We start from the raw sequence: 17,084 nt of genomic DNA, 5'->3' as shown, positions 1-17,084 counted from the left end.
TCTGCAAAAAACCTAAGACGGCTGCTCAGACTGTCTCCTTAATCGTTTATGTAGATGAGGAACAGCAGAGGGCCATAACACTACCATGGGGAATGCAAGAAGTCATTTCTGTTTTACACGATGACTTTCCATCAGTTACTATGAACTGTGACCTCTTTGTCAGGAACACATGAATCCAGTCACATAACTGAGACGATATTCCGTGAGCTCGCAGTTTCACTACAAGCCGCTTGTATGGTACAGTGTCAAAAGCCTTCAGGAAATCTAGAAATACGGAATCAATTTGAAATCCCTTGCCAATAGCACTCAACAGTCCGTGTGTGTAAAGAGGTGGTTGTGTTTACCAATAACGGTTTTCTAAATCCATGTTGACTGTGTGTTAATAGACTGTTCTCTTCAAGGTAATTCATAATATCAAACACAATATATGTTCCATAACCCTGCTGTGGATCGACATTAATGATATAGGTCTATAATTTAATGGATTACTCCTGCTACCTTTCATATTGGTGTGACCTTCGCAGCTGTCCAGTCTTTGGGTATGGATCTTTCTTTCAGCGAGCAGTTGTATATGATACTTAAGTTATGAGCTATTGCATCAGCATACTCTGCAAGGAATCTAATTGGTATGCAGTCTGTACCGGAAGACTTGCTTTTATTAAGTGATTTTAGTTGCTTCACTATTTTGTGGTTATCTGCTCCCAAGTTGCTCATGTTGGCAGCTGTTCATTAAAATAAATATGCAATTTATGTAATTATTGGTGGTACCATGGCTTTTTCCTGTGCAGTAATGTTACGTACTTGACAAGAAAATTCCTCATTACTCCTTCGATGAGCTGACAGCAGATACACAATAGGTTAATGTAATAGGTAGGCTTGGGTAATATTTATCAATTGAAGACATAAGAATCACTATATGAATCTGAGATAATTTTAACAGAACTGTAGAATGCACCATGTCACATACATTTCACAATAAATTTGTTTTTGGAAGTGATCTACCTTGAGCAAGACATTTTTCCCCTGTTCTATTAACCAGACATATTTAGCTGGTTTCAACATTATTGATGCACTTTTATTTTATTTCTTGCTACCCCATGATGTGTGTGTTGTTTTAAATATTTTCCAATACAGTTGTTTTCCTTTCACGGTCTCTCATTTTTTCTGGTTTCCAAATTACCTTCATTGTGGTCTGCACTCAGAAGTGACAGAAATTTTGTGCACTCACTCAAGAGACTTCAGATAATACACATGAAACATTTTGCTTTCATAGCATTGTTTTCGGCTCAGAAAAAAATGCAGGGCATTGCTTTCTGGGCAACCCTCGTACAAATAAGGCCAAAGGCCATAGCATACCATCCTGGGGTGCCGTTCTTGTAAGAGTGTAAACATCAGTGTTGGTAACTACCATGAACATGTGCAACTACCATGAACATGTGCTACCAGTAGTCAAGTGCGTCCTATTGCTACATTGACACAAGTAATCACAGGCAGAGGGCGCTAATGATGAGTTAACATGCAAGTGTCCAATGTCAAAAATTTTGTTAATTTATAATATTAGATGAAGATCTTTATTATCATTGTTTAAAATGGTTTTTATATAGGCTGGAATGTCTGCCTAATAATAAACTGCAAGGTGTGTTGCAATATTTATTAATAAACTGCAATATTTATTAATAAACTTGATACCTCAAATCAGAATAGAGGTGTATGAAATCATTATACAGGCTGCTTGAAGTAATTCATTTAAACATTACAAAGTATATAAAAACCAAATGTTGTGAATGGTAATTAAATAAAACAACACATGGTTTTTACATATTTTGTAATGCTTCAGTCAGTTACTACAATTATTCTGTTGAGTGATCTTACACGATCACACACCTCAATTCTGACTTTGGTGTCAACTTTATTTATGTATATTGTGTTATATCTCGTGTTGTGTTATTAGGCACTCATTTAAGCTTTCCTGAAAGCCATTTTAAACAATGAAAATGAAGATGTTTGTCTGATAATTATAAATAAATGAATTTGTGATGTTGCACATCTCTTAGGATGTTGGTGTGCGAGTAAGAGTGTAGGTGATGATGCATTCTGTGATTAGAGGGATGGAGCATACTCTATAGTGTTATCATTATGCTTTCTTTCTCTGTCCCATGCCACACACTTCGTACTGTAACACTTGTCTTGTGTGCTTTATGCCATTCATCATGAACATAATGGTGGCGAACTACCCTCACCAATAATGATGTTATAGGTTGGAATATCACATGGTACACAGCCCCTTGTCACTGCAAATCGCCATCGCCACACCACCTGGTTTCTTAACACTTCAGTGCTCTCTGCCAGCAATAACTAATGTCCACAAAAGTTATGGACGTAGTAATCCTATCATTAGCACAGCACCCATTTGCTTTGATGTTGATACTCTTTATCAGAACAGCACCCCAGAATGATATTCAGTGGCCTTTTACTTTATTGTACCATTATTTATAGTTAGTTATGCGTCTCATTAAATGTATTTTACCCTTTATTATTATTATTATTATTATTAACCAAATCAATGATTTCTTAGAGTAAAACTGGTAATATTGTGTACTGCATATGGCACAATGCACTCTAGACTGGAAATTACAAATTTAGTGCTAGTGACTGATGTTTATAGTTCTTGCCTGACTCTCTCTCTCTCTCTCTCTCTCTCTCTCTCTCTCTCTGAAACATCATCACTGATTTTTATTACTTACTTGCTTGCTGTTTTCTCTGTCGGAAAGTAGTGATCGGCCTTTTATATTTTCAGATATTATATTGATAGTGTTTTCAGGTACTTAAACCACAGTTTCTCAACAAATTCTATCATGTTTCTTAAGTTCGTAATTATTTTGTGTTGTAGTAGCTATCCCAAGAGCAAGGACTAGGAGCAGTTCTGAGTCAAGGTCACCTTCTTTCAGAGATAAGGAGCACACAAAAGGTTGGAATAACATACATTCAAAAAGAGTGTGTCCTAACATGGGGAAACCCGCAGTTAACTAACAAAGGGTATTTTTTATTCCGTGATCCTCTCGGGGGCACCCTTTTCACCCTCTTACTTATCTTTAACTGTCATGGTGATGGTATATGGGCTTTATGATAATATGCAGACAGATCAAAACCACTGATATTTTTCCTATGTAACAACACAGCAAATTTTTGTATCTCTGTAGCCTAGATAATTTTTGCAAATATGTGGTGTTGGGTTGATTGGAAGTAGCAGATTTGATTTTCATAAAGTTGTACTGCAGAGTACACATATAGCTAAAAAGATACTTCAGTTTCATGCTTTTTCATAAGAAAGAGACTCCAATACATTTGTGATTACTCTTAGTTGCTGATCTGTTTGAGTCTAAAAATAGGAAAATTATTTGCTGATAACATAGTAAGTATCTAGTCAGGATGTTTTTAGTGATGTTTGAACCATTTTATTCAACAGACCATCCAGGTGCATCAAGACGTATTGTGGTTGCTGTCTATGATTATCAGGCAAGAGAAGTAGCAGATGTTTCATTCATGAAGGGGGATCACATGGAAGTCCTTGATGACAGGTAAATAGTTTTTTACATCCCAGTTTCCTCTAATCTTTTCACAATGGTAGCTTGTTGTGTTTACTTTGAGTTTTCAGTGCATGTATACCGTAACAAATTTACTTCCAGTGAGCCAGATTGGTGGAAAGTCAGAAATCTAAGGACTGGACATGAAGGTTTAATTCCATGGAACTTTGTCGCCGAAGAGAAGTCAATTGAAAGTGAAGAGTAAGTGTAACTTGTATCATTATTTGTTTGTAGTATCACATGTCTGAGATAGCTATCCTTACTGATTCCTAGATAGGGCTTTCATTAGTATGAGTATGTTATAATGGAATAGCTGCAAGAGCATATAAAAGTATTACATTGCACATATTTTGGAAAGGTTTTACGTACAGATCTCCCCGTACACACTGATACAGTGAGGGGGAGGGACCTAGCATAAAGTCTGTCTCTTCTTTAACAACTGATGTTAATGTCATAGTGCTAGGCACAACCAATAGTATGGTGACTTAGAACAAAAGTTCATTTACCCCCAGTCAAGTAAATGACAAACTTAGAAACTGTACTACAAGCAGTAGAAGACAGTCTGAGGATGGGCTCCTGCCATGGTGTCCTTCCATAGAGAAAAGCTCTGCTAGATAGTGCAGTAGGTACTGTGTCATGTGCACAAGTTGTGGATGGCTTTTGGTGGCTGGCCCACACAGATGCCCTTGGCAGAATATTTAAGTGTAGTCTGCTGGCAGACTGGTGCTGCAGTATGTATCCAGATCTGATGTACAGGATGATAGCAGTCATTACCATTGTATTTACAAGCAGTTTATTCAGATAAATTATTTCTATTACATTGGTCCATTATTGAGATAAGAAAAAAAATATAAGTAAAGACAACCTCTCTCCATATACTTGTAGGAAACTGAAACAATACCCCATAAAATTTAAGATTTATTAAGCTGATGTGTTTTGGATGTGTGCTACCAATGTCAGAAAATATACGAAAAAGGAGAGGTCATGGTGACAGAAAATCTCATTATAAACCCTTCTTGGGTGTCAAGTTGGGTGGCGTCCTTCAGATAGCACAATAATGGCAAGCTGAGTTGTTGCCATCCTTACATATCCCTGGTAGTCTTCTGCTGGGTTCGTTTTGTATTGCCTACATCCTTCCTTTTTTTGTCATGACCAGGCTGTGTCTGAGTATGGCTCTTGTGGTGCAGGGAAAGGAGGGAAGCGTTACACAGTTGGAACAAGTCCCTAAGCTGCCACCAGTACGAGCAGTTCTTCCCACAGACTACTGATCTGTTTCGAGTACACTCAGGACTAGGTCCCAAGCTTTACTTACTTAGAAACAACTATATTTATTTATAAGTTCATTGTGTAGTCAGAGCTCTACAGACTCTTTTTAAGGTGCAGTATCAGAATGTGTTAAACTTTAGGAAAAATGTGGTGTCACTGATTAATAATATGTCCATTACAGATGCAATGCTGTGCAACTGCTGATTTTGTTGGTTGTTCTTTATCTGTGTGACACTTATGTTTGCTCTGTGCATCTTTCCATTACTGTCTGGATAGTCTGGCATACTAACATTTTCTCACATGGCATGATGTTGGTAGACTCCTTGTTTCCGTAGTCCTAGGTCATCCTGAACAGACCCCAATAAGGCTTTCAATCTCTGGTGGAAACTTTTCTATCCTACTCTGCATCGATAGAACATAGTTTTCTGATCACTCTTACTGATGGTAACACTGAGACTGACAGAACAAAACTGGTAGTTCCTGAGATCAAATGCTGCAGAGTTAAAGAAGTGAACAAATAACAAAACCAAGTCTAGAGTATAGCAAAGGCTTCTTATGCATATACAGCAGTCTAGGGAACAATCCAGATCACAAACATAAGTCAGGCAGGGTGAAGACTCTACAGTTCAATGGTGCATAACCAAAGACTTAAGAGATTAGAAGACACTAACAGGGGCTATCTGGGCCTCAGTACTTAGCACCTCATCTGCATGTCAGGTAACAGTGTCACCGGGCTTACCTTGGCTGTGGTGCCTTGTGTGGGCATGACCTTTGCCTGTTGTATGTAGAGTGAGTATCTCTGACATATTCTCCTGTTGATACTCAGGTTAGGCAGGGAGTCTGAATCATCTTCAGCACAGAGAGCTGGAAATGGCTGGCCTGTGCCATCTTTGCCAAGGAATGGAGAGGGACATGCAGGTATCTCCTCCAAAGGATCCTGCAGTAGGACCTTAATATGATTGGCTGGGTTGAAAGGTGATGCTGTCTGTTGGCGGGGGATCCTGACTGATTGACGGGGTCTGGAGTGGAGTTTGGGCCTGCTTGCAGGGGAGTGGTTGCCAGATGTGGCAGAGATGAGACCAACGATTCAGCCTCCATGGGCACCACAGTCGAAAAATGCTCAACCTCTGCTGAGGGCGAAGGAAGAGGACCACTGGTGCTGGGGGTGGGAAGCTGTAACTGGTGTAGTGGGTGGAAGTGGTTCCATGTTCAAGGCTCCCTTTGCTGGTTATTGTTGACTTCCTGAAGTCGTGGACGTAAGATGAGAGGTTGTAGCAGTAAGAGGCAGACTGGGGTATTTGGCACTGGCGTGAAGTGGTTGCTGAGGTCATGCCCACTTGGCAATAGAAGGGCAAGGGGGGGGGGGGGGCAGCAGTATGTCACATCGCTGATGGAGCTGATTCAAATGTTGAAGCAAATGTTGCTGCCAGGCTGCAACCTCAAACATATGTCTTCCCCCTGTTGCTACTGATTGTTCGTTGGGTTGACCAGGGATTCTGGCCAAAGGCACAAGCTCAGATGCGTTAGTCCATGTGGTAATATGGCTGTGTGCAGGGGCGGTGGGCCTGCCGAGTTGGGTGCAGCAGGTCGAGGAGTGTGCAAGGTCTGCGCCTGTGTAACATTTTGCCCGGACTGCACGCATCACAGTGCTGGGCCATTTAGGTTGCAAGGAAGCTGGTGAGTGCTTTTCTGGAGTCGACTGTGATCATTATTTTACACATCTATATCTTATATGTCCTGACCATTCGCTTGGACTTCGAAATGAATGTGATATGTAAAGGGGCGATAGTCAGGTGTCCAGTGCCATTGCGCTGACAAAAATCCTAGAACACAAGTGCCATAAATTGAGGGCAGTTGTTGGAAACCACATTTGAAGGTGTCCCCTCCATTGCAAATATGATACTCACAGGATGGATAGTAGCTGCCATAGTAGTTGTTGCCATCCATGCGACATTTTGAAGTTAAGAGAGGGCATCAAGAACGAGCATCCACATTGCTCCCGGAATGGACAGGTGAAATCAATATGCACTCTTTGCCAGGGGTGGTCAAGGCATGGCCAAGGACTGGATTGCTGTGCTGGGGCTGATGGGCAGTGGGTGCAGGTGTGCAGGGTGTATACGACCCGGGACAACCAGGAGATCAGGGAAAAACCCGGGAATTTTTTCATCCGGGAGAAAACCGGGAAAAACCTGGGAATTTTTTAGAATTCTGGGAATTTTTCGTTGTTTTAGTTTTCAGTTAAATTTTTGTAATTTTGACTGGTAAGAACCGATACTCTAACAAAGGATATTACTGTATCCCGCTACTGCAGAATAATACTACAGCATTAAAACATGAAAGAGAGAAAAAAACGAAAATAAAACTTAAATTGCAAAGGAAATGTGCCATATAAAAAAACACAGTGCACATACAAGCGTCTGCCAACAGCAAAATGTGTCAAAGGCTTTAGGAAGACTATTCAATGCTTCGTAACAACAAATTGCCTCCGATGAGCATGAAGTCACAACTGTTTACATTAGATTCATTCAAGCAGTTACGAGCGCGCTCATGCACACGCGCAGTTGAGTCGCGTATGAGTAATACCTTCTCCTGCTGCTGGCTACAGAAATGTGGCTGTTGGCTGTGTAAGCAGCAGTAGCAGCAACCAGCCACATGGGGAACCAGGAAAAATTTTGCTGGCACGCCCACGCTGCTAGATTCACGCATGCGCTGCACGCCCGGATCTGGGAGAGGCAAACCGGGGTAACTGAACCGGGCGGAAATTTCGGTGGGAGGTGGCAAAGTCATATTCTTGAGGAAAAAAAACTTGTTTCACAAAGCACCTAGCATCCAGTGCACATCGGTCTATCGATTATTCATCTAATTTTGAAACGCTCCCCCGCTGGTTTTTGGACATTTTTGAACACCTTCTAAGTTGATTTGTGAATGAATTACAAGTTGATTTTTTAATGCGTGCATAGTGTATGTGATGTCTCTGCCAGGGGAATGCTCGTTGCATCTAGAGATGAACTTTCCTGCAGACAAAACGGAACGGGGCTATACGAGCTGAGCGGAATAAAGCCGAGCCAGTGAATGCCAACTGCTGCTTGTTGATGTGGTTGATTCGGTTTGCAAATGTTTAGCGTTGTTATAATTACTTGCGAAATCCATACATTCAGACTACCGGAGTGGAAATAAACGACTAACAGGAATAACAGGCAAGGAAGATTATGTATTATCTTCTTGGTGTATCCAAGAAAGTGAAATTCTGACAGAAAATTTTTGGCCAGATCGCTACATGAGACAGGACCAGTTGTAGTCTCCAGCTAGCAGCTGCTTAAGTTCCGTTCTTGGAGTTGCGCGGAAAACGCATTGTAGGACCACACCTAACTGGAGAATAATCGCTGGATAATTAAACCGGTGATTGTGGCAGGGTTAGTAAAGTTAACCAGAGAATGAATTTTGACAGTGGTAGGAATAGTTACAGAATTACTGATAGTTTATTAGAATGAGGGAGGAGAAGAAAAGGGGACATCACACAAATTATGGAAGAATATTATGATTCCAAATTTATACAAAAATTTCGTTCTACTACTTTTCGGTCTAGTGCATAAGAAACTATTTCCTAACATGAAGCTTTTTGACTGTAGTAGACCAAACAGGTATTTCGTATTGGTACTTCGTGAATTATATTATCGTACTATAAAAATTATCATTATTGCCAAAACAGTCTAGCTTATTTGGCATGTGTTACAATTGCTGCAATATTAGAAAGGCCTATTTTGTTTTATCCAGCACACAGTGACAAAATAGACGTAAACAGATCGAGAAACCACACCAGTATTGGGTCCTATTTGTATTAACATCTTTTTCAGTATTAGATGACGACATTTCGATTTTTCATGTAGCAAAACGTTTGACGAACTTTGATAAGGTAATAGTTCTTTCACAGAAAGGAAAGCTGTAGCAAGTTTAGGGAGAAAAATCGCTAGGACCTAAAGATTGAAGAAATGTGTACTGTCTTGTCTGTCTCTTGTCTTTACTGGTTTTAGGTATCCTATATTTAATTTTATGTCACACAGAAAAGCAAGTTATTTGCTAATAGGCAATAGAGTGTCCAGATTTTCTGAAGCGTTCTTGTTCCCATCCAGTATTAATTGCGATTCTTTTTTTTTTAAAGAAAAAGAGGGGCAGGATGTCATACCGGTCGACTGGGAGCAGGAGAGGCACTACAGGACATTTTAATTTCCACTGTCCTGAAATAGTTTTATGGCATCCATTACAAAAGATACACGTTTGAGTTCCACAGAGCGAAATACAGTGACGTGCGGTGTATGAATGTTGTTTGAAGAGGCGCAGCACTGCACTTCGGCACACTTAAGACCAAATAACGTGTCTTACATTTCCTTGATAATTATTGTTTTATGTATCAGACTATTCAGAAAGATGTGCGCTACAAAGTGAACTTATTTTTGAGAAGTCTTTTCTTTTTTAATTTTTGACGTTCTGATGCGCAGAGCAGTCTGACTTATAGTGGAAAAGGGGGGAGGGGGGGGTTTAGTCTCCACGTGACCCGTGTTTACATTTAGTGTTTTTCTGTTTCCTCTTCACTTATTGCTCTCACGTCCAATGAAAACAAGGCGGATTTCTGTGGCTGGGCGCTATCAAGTAAATTAAAATACATTCACATAATTACAGAAGGCTAAAATATGTTACTAGTTTCAGATTTTATTTTATTTCCACCTTTCTGACAGTTAAGCTTTAATCGCCTTGCAGAACAATAAAGTTGATTTTGTCGGTTTGCTAAAGAAATTTGGCTTTTATTAGGGTTTCCTGCTGAGGCAGTAAATTTATTTGAAACGAAATGTTTAATTCCACACTATTGGCTAGTTTCAGCTGTTCGCTGCATTTAAAGTGCACTTTCATCTTCTAGCACATATGGTATTATTCCATAATAAAGAACCAAACATGAGAGAATACAGTACTGGCAATCCAAGAAAACTTACGTCCCGAAAACCACACCGAAAAGCTTAATATCAGATCGAGGCCTACATTGTTGGAAATCTGGAGATAAGAATGTGCACTTTAAGGCGAACTATGCATTTTAGTATGGTTCATGAAATTCCGATGCTCTTGGAGTCTCCTCTGATGTCTTGTTTCTTTTATGACATAATGTAAGAAAGATCTTTTTAATGTTTTATATGCACGAACATAGGGCTTCCTACGTCACTGTAGCTGCACAAGCGCGGTGACGTCTCTTATCTGGCGCTCTCAGGCAACTGCTGAAATGAATCTATTACTAACAGGTTGCGGGAAATATTGTGAATTGTGGTTCGATAAGCGTTATTTTCAAAGTAAATTTTCTTTTACGCAAGATGAACTATGTGCGAGAATGTACGATGAATTTCTTAAATCACAAAGCGTTTACTCTTTTTTTTAAAATCAACTCTTTGATGACGAGCCATTTAGAAGAATTTCGAGCCCAGAAGATAAGAGATATATGTCTGTATTAAAAATATTACTGGCGTATTTGTGTGATGTATCTTAAAGTGTAACATGTGTTAAACAGATCAACATTATATGTGAAAACTTAGTTTCTCTTGTAGCTTTTAATCTTAGAGGCAAATATTATGTGCAAAAGCTTTTCTTTTCTTGTAGCAACACTACGTATATTAACTTAAACAATTATCTTTTCCTGTTGGTGGAATTCGAATATATACTTCCGTAATACGAAAGTATGCAGCGCACGTGTTGCTGCACGTCAAAAGATCTTTCCACGACCTGTTTTTTCCCCTGAGTTTCTTTTCCTAAAGTGCCGAGAAATTCTACGCTGCTGTATAAAACCATATCCATTCAAAGGGTTGATAAGTATAACAGTTCAGACGGAAAGTATACTGTTACTTTGTTGTTGTTGTGGTCTTCAGTTCTGAGACTGGTTTGATGCAGCTCTCCATGCTACTCTATCCTGTGCAAGCTTCTTCATCTCCCAGTACCTACTGCAACCTACATCCTTCTGAATCTGCTTAGTGTATTGATCTCTTGGTCTCCCTCTACGATTTTTACCTTCCACGCTGCCCTCCAATGCTAAATTTGTGATCCCTTGATGCCTCAGAACATGTCCTACCAACCGATCCCTTCTTCTAGTCAAGTTGTGCCACAAACTTCTCTTCTCCCCAATCCTATTCAATACCTCCTCCTTAGTTACGTGATCTACCCACCTTATCTTCAGCATTCTTCTGTAGCACCACATTTCGAAAGCTTCTATTCTCTTCTTGTCCAAACTGGTTATCGTCCATGTTTCACTTCCATACATGGCTACACTCCATACAAATACTTTCAGAAACGACTTCCTGACACTTAAATCTATACTCGATGTTAACAAATTTCTCTTTTTCAGAAACGATTTCCTTGCCATTGCCAGTCTACATTTTATATCCTCTCTACTTCAACCATCATCAGTTATTTTGCTCCCCAAATAGCAAAACTCCTTTACTACTTTAAGTGTCTCATTTCCTAATCTAATCCCCTCAGCATCACCCGATTTAATTTGACTACATTCCATTATCCTCGTTTTGCTTTTGTTGATGTTCATCTTATATCCTCCTTTCAAGACACTGTCAATTCCATTCAACTGCTCTTCCAAGTCCTTTGCTGTCTCTGACAGAATTACAATGTCGTCGGCGAACCTCAAAGTTTTTATTTCTTCTCCATGAATTTTAATACCTACTCCGAATTTTTCTTTTGTTCCATTTACTGCTTGCTCAATATACAGATTGAATAACATCGGGGAGAGGCTACAACCCTGTTACTTAACATGGAAAAAGTGTATTTTCACCCGGGAGAAAATGTATTTTTAACTGGGAGATCTGGGAAAAATCTGTGAATTTTTTTTCCTTGTCCAGGTATACACCCTGGTGTGACAATCTGAACGGTATGTTCAGTGGTGGTGGCAACCCCAAGTCAATACGGACGATGGCACGTTGTTGCATTACTTCTGTAGTTCGCCAGTGTGCAGGTGGATGAGCTACTATATGAAGGGGCTGAGTGTGGGAGGAACTACCACCCGTCATTCAGAATTATCCACAGCAAACAAAGTAACCCTCTCAGTGACATTAAGCATGTGCCATAAGAAAGAATAGATGTGTTATTCCGGGTTAGTGTCCTTAGGCATATGCTCCAGCCAACCCCGCCATACAGCAGTCAACTCCCTGTGGAGGAGGGGGTCACCAACTGTTTCTGCTGGTATTTTGTGCACCATATCGGAAATTCATCAAGGGTTTGTTGCTGATTTGCACCTAAGGCAAAACACAGCACTTCATGCCTATCAAAGACGCATCAGAGCCACATTGCAAGTGGGAAAGTGCATCAGTGTGGGAAAATATGCATGGTGGGCCTATAATGGATCTCGTAGCTATAGTTTCTCAGGAACAATGCCCACTGTTGCAGCCTTTGCACTGTTTTATCAGCAAGTCTCAAATGGGGGTCTAACAGTTAAATATGGGGTTTGTGATTGGTGATCTGGTGAAATGTCTTGTCCCAGTATGTGATAGCCAATGCTTCTTTCTCAATTGGGAATAATTCCTCTGTGTCGCATTTAATGTTTTAGATAGAAATGCGATCGAATGTCCTGAGCCGTCGAAGTATTTGTGGGAGAGTACGGCATCAGCGCCCCAATCCAATGCTTCAACCATAAGTGTTAAATGTTTGTTATGGTAGAACATTGCTAAACAAGGGGTCAACTTAAGGCACTTTTTAAGTTGCACGAAAGCCTTCTGGCACATGTTTTACCACACAGATTTAAAGCTGCTTCTACACAATTGATTGAACCTATGGGAAATGCAGCCCACATTGGGAATAAACTTGGTATTACAATTTACTTTGCCGAGGATTGACTGTAGTTCTTTGTTATTCGTAAGAGCTGGGAAGTTAGTGATTGCATTCACACACATGATCCTCTCTCTCTCTCTCTCTCTCTCTCTCTCTCTCTCTCTCTGTGTGTGTGTGTGTGTGTGTGTGTGTGTGTGTGTGTGTGTGTGTGTGTGAGAGAGAGAGAGAGAGAGAGAGAGAGAGAGAGAGAGAGGAGAGAGAGAGAGCCCATTTTTTCTCGATATATGCCCCAAGTACTTGACACTTGTCTCAAAGAAACTACATTTGTGGAGGCAAAAATGCAGATAATGGGCTTGGAGCCTCTCGGGCATCATCTGTAGGTTGTGTAAGTCCTGGTCCCATGTGGTCCCAGTAACTAGCAAGTTATCTCAATAATTAGCACTGTTGGGGATATCTTGGTTGCTCAAGGTATCTGTAAATTCTCCTGAAGCGTTTGCAACCCCAAATGGCAACCTGTTATAACAATACATGCTGAATGATGTATTAATCACCAAAAAATGTTTTGGCTAGTCACCTACAGGCAGCTGAAAGTAGGCATCAGCGAACACGACCTTTGAAAAATAATGGTCCGTAGCCAACAATTCCTCTGGCCTAGGAAGCGGATACAAATTGACATTTGCATGAGCATTAACTGTGGACTTAAATTCAACCAATGTCAGGGGCTGGAATATACCCATGGCTGTTCCTTGCCTGTAGTAAGAGGCAACTAATAGAAATCGTTTAAGTGGTCATGTTTTTACTTTGGTATTTTGACTATTCTTGGATGTCTGAAGGTATTTGCTCTTTTTTTGGCTTTTTCAATTTTGGTTCCCATATTGGGTTTGACCTCCAGTTTCCAAATTTTACAGAAGTTCCATTTGGCAAAGGTTGCCTTATTGTGGTGCACTAACTCTCCTTTGTGCACTGTTATCTTTTGCACCTACCATTCAAGTGGATCTATCTTTGCACCTGAAACCCAATGTTGTAGGCAGTCCGTCGTGGTGGGTTTGTCGTGTATGCTCTTGGTTGTAGCCCCTTGACAAGATGGGGATCTTACTGTTGATGCTTGAGCTTTAACATCCCCGTGCAGCCAAGGAGTGTGTACCTGCTCTCAGGGGCTCAGCACTTGTTTGCTGAGTATGGGCATGGCAAACCTGGGCATCCTGAGCTGGGAACTGGTAAGCACCGCCAGTCCTCTGTCATCATAAGCTCTGGCCATTCTTCAGCAATTGCTGTGTGGTGTGGCAGTGGAACATTGTGTGTCACAAGGAATGGGGATCTTGGCTTGACTGCCCAGATCACAAGGATTGTAAAAATCTCTATAAAAAAAACCTTCAGTCTCAAGGTGTGTTGCACGTTGATGAGATGCATGGCTGTTGAGGTGGAATAGTCGTTAGTGGGCAACCTCTGGGGAACCTGCTGCTCCGCAGTTATATAAGACTTACTCAGGCACACAGGGCACTATCTGAGTGGACCCTTATTTCCGTAGCTGCTGCTTGTGGGACTAAAATGGAACCCTTAGACCTTCTTCTCCTCCCAGTGGGAAGTGTGTACCGCCTGGGAGTACTCACCCATTCATCCAAAAGAATGAGGGAGGCTAGCCCTCATAACAGAAAGAATCAGTTGGACTTGCGTAACAGGACTCATGGACTTGTAAATCATAATGTGTTTCTGGTTATGAAGAGGAAGGAGGGGACGTTTGAAAAAATGTCCCACTTCTACATCCGTAAGGGTTTGGAAGGACTTGCTGGCACTTTAAAATCTATTAAAATACTTCATAATGGTTCCTTGTTGGTCAAAACTAACAGGTCAAAGCAGGTGACACTTTTCAAGAAATCACACAAATCGAGTGAATATGACATCATTGTTGAGATGCACAACTCTCCCAACTCAAGCAAGGGTGTGGTAATGTGCCGTGATATGGCTATGGACATGGTGGAGCTGAAACAAGAGTGGGCATCTCAGGAGATAGTCAGTGTAGAGCAATGAACATGAAGGAGTAATGGAGAAACTGGAAAGACTGCACTTTCATTGTCACATTCAATTCTCTAATGCTGCCTGAACATATTGTGGCAGGGTTCCTTTGACTTACAGCTAGGCCTTACATACCAAATCCTATGTGGTGCTATAAATACCAGAATTTTGGCCATACAGTCATGAGTTACAGAGATGAAGTGACGTGTGGGAAGGGTATAAAAGCAGCCCATGACTCTTTGACTGACTGCCCATCTCCAGTGATCTGTATAAACTGCTCTTGGAGCCATCCAATCTGGAGCCGATACTGCCCTCTTTTTGCCAAGGAACACAAAATACAGGAAATAAAAGCAACCAAGCAGATCCCCTATACCGAAGCCAAAAAAGAATATAAGATGACGAAACTCCCTGTCCTTGATGCTTCATTTTCTTCCACCGTGCAGAAATGTCTTCCCAAGGTGTACGCTTGGATGCAGACAACATCCAGTGTACTTATATCCACCACAGGCACCTGTACTTGCATGTGTACATGCCAAAGAAAAGCGAGTAACAACAAAGCAATCCAGGCAGCTGCAACAGGAAAGACCAACAACAGATCCACAGTGAGGATTCGGAAGGCACACGAAAATCAATGTGCCTCTGAATGCCCCCTTGCAGGGACAAAAGCTGTCCCTGGCACCGTCCGACATCATTCTTGCATGTCGGACTGATGAGGTGGACATCATGGACTTACATGCCTTGGATCTGGGGAGCCCTTCCACTCACCTTTGTTCTACAAGTGTTCCACCTCCCTGGTGCAAAAATGGGGGTAAATTAAAACCACACTGATGTAATGTCTCCCATACGATAGTTAATATGAATGGTTTAAGACCTCATGTGGAGGAACTGAAATTCCTACCCCCCCTGTGCTTGCACTTACGAGAAACACATTTTAAAGATACTGACATCCCTGTGCTACAGGGCTATATGCTACACTGCAAGGATGACCTGACTGGGGAAAGAGCCAAGGGAGGGGTTGCTGTGTTTGCCACTAATGTGCACCACTCCACTTCTCTACACCTGGCTACTAATCTCCAAGCAGCTACAGTTGAAATTCATATGTGCTAGAGGATCACTGTTTGCTCTCTGTATTTATCTCCACAATATGCAATAGACTCTTAGACTCTCTCAGATCCTGTAAAACAACTCCCCAGACCATTTCCCCTACTGAAAGAGTGCAATGCCCATTATGTCCTTGGGGCTTGACCTCTACTTGCACTCTTGGTCGGGTTTTGGAGAGTCTCATGATGTCTCATGAGCTGTGCATCCTCAACACAGGTACTGCAACTCATGTCTGTGATACTTCTGGGTTATTCTCAGCCATCGACCTCTTTCTGCTCTCCAACTCTTGGAGACTCTGTTGAGTATGAGGTCATTGACGACTTTCATGCTAGTGATCACCTGTCGCTCCACATTCATCTACTGGATGGAGCATTCCCTGTAGAGAAGCCATCAAAATGAATGGTCAGCAGGGTTAACTGGACACTGTTCAGCCAACTGGCTGTGTTTGAATACCATGACAGTGTCTAGTAGTGGATGGACCCAATCACAAGAGTGATCCAACATGCTGCTGACCTATCGATCACAAAGTCCTCACGTCATCTTAGGAGGCAACCTGTACCTTGTGGACAGGTGAGTGCAGTTGAGCAATCCAGACCAGGTGTGCAGCTCTTCGATGGTTTAAATGTTGCTCAACAGCGAATGATCTCGTTGCCTTTTGAGTTGCTAGAGCCAAGGCTGCATGAGTAATTAAGGAGAGCAAGAAAAGGTCACAGCAAGTGTTCCTGGACTCAATCAGTTGTTCCACTTGTTCTTCAAAAGTATGGGAAGCCATCTAGAAGATTTCTGGTAAAAACAGTTGTGTACCAATAGATGCAGTTCTGAAATACAGGTGTCTCCAAACAGTGCCCAGAGACATCGCTCAGATGCTTTCTGATCATTTTTTTTAAAAACTACAGCCAATCCAAGCCAGGATCTGACATTTTGTCACTATCGTGTGACTGTAGAGAGGGCCAAGTTTGACTTGAGATCATCCTGTTCTGAGGCCTCCAACTCCCTTTTCTCCATGTGGGAACTGGAATCGGCACTCTCTGAGACTCATGACACTGCACCTGGTCACAACAAAACCCAATACTGCATGCCTCGACATTTGCCAGTAGCATCAAAAGAAGTCCTCCTTGAATTTTTTAATCTTATATGGCAGACAGGCATCTTCCCCAACTCATGGAGGGAGGCAATTCTGATGCCTCTCTTCATACCGGGAAAGGGTTGCACCTGGCCCAGTTGTTATCAGAGTATCGCTTTAACGAGTTATGCAGGAAAGATCCTTGAGTGAATGATTAACAATCATCTGGTGTGGTTGTTAAGAGACCAGGC

The 17,084-nt window shown here is 41.4% G+C and overlaps 1 protein-coding gene across 6 annotated transcripts in view; it reads left to right on the top strand.

Moving 5' to 3' along the window:
* Positions 1–17,084, top strand: part of LOC126253483 (tyrosine-protein kinase Src64B) — a 300,293-nt gene that overhangs the window by 177,742 nt on the left and 105,467 nt on the right. For 5 of the 6 annotated variants that reach the window (XM_049954851.1, XM_049954853.1, XM_049954854.1 and 2 more), the window contains exons 4-6: positions 2,891–2,968; positions 3,467–3,578; positions 3,687–3,785. In XM_049954851.1, the coding sequence (XP_049810808.1) occupies positions 2,891–2,968; positions 3,467–3,578; positions 3,687–3,785 (289 nt within the window). The remainder of the gene's footprint in view (positions 1–2,890; positions 2,969–3,466; positions 3,579–3,686; positions 3,786–17,084) is intronic. The other variant, XM_049954855.1, reaches the window with a different exon arrangement.

This window comes from Schistocerca nitens, chromosome 4, assembly GCF_023898315.1.
Source record: "Schistocerca nitens isolate TAMUIC-IGC-003100 chromosome 4, iqSchNite1.1, whole genome shotgun sequence".
In the NCBI taxonomy this organism is placed as follows: domain Eukaryota; kingdom Metazoa; phylum Arthropoda; class Insecta; order Orthoptera; family Acrididae; genus Schistocerca; species Schistocerca nitens.
This window is presented reverse-complemented; position numbering and strand designations above follow the sequence as displayed.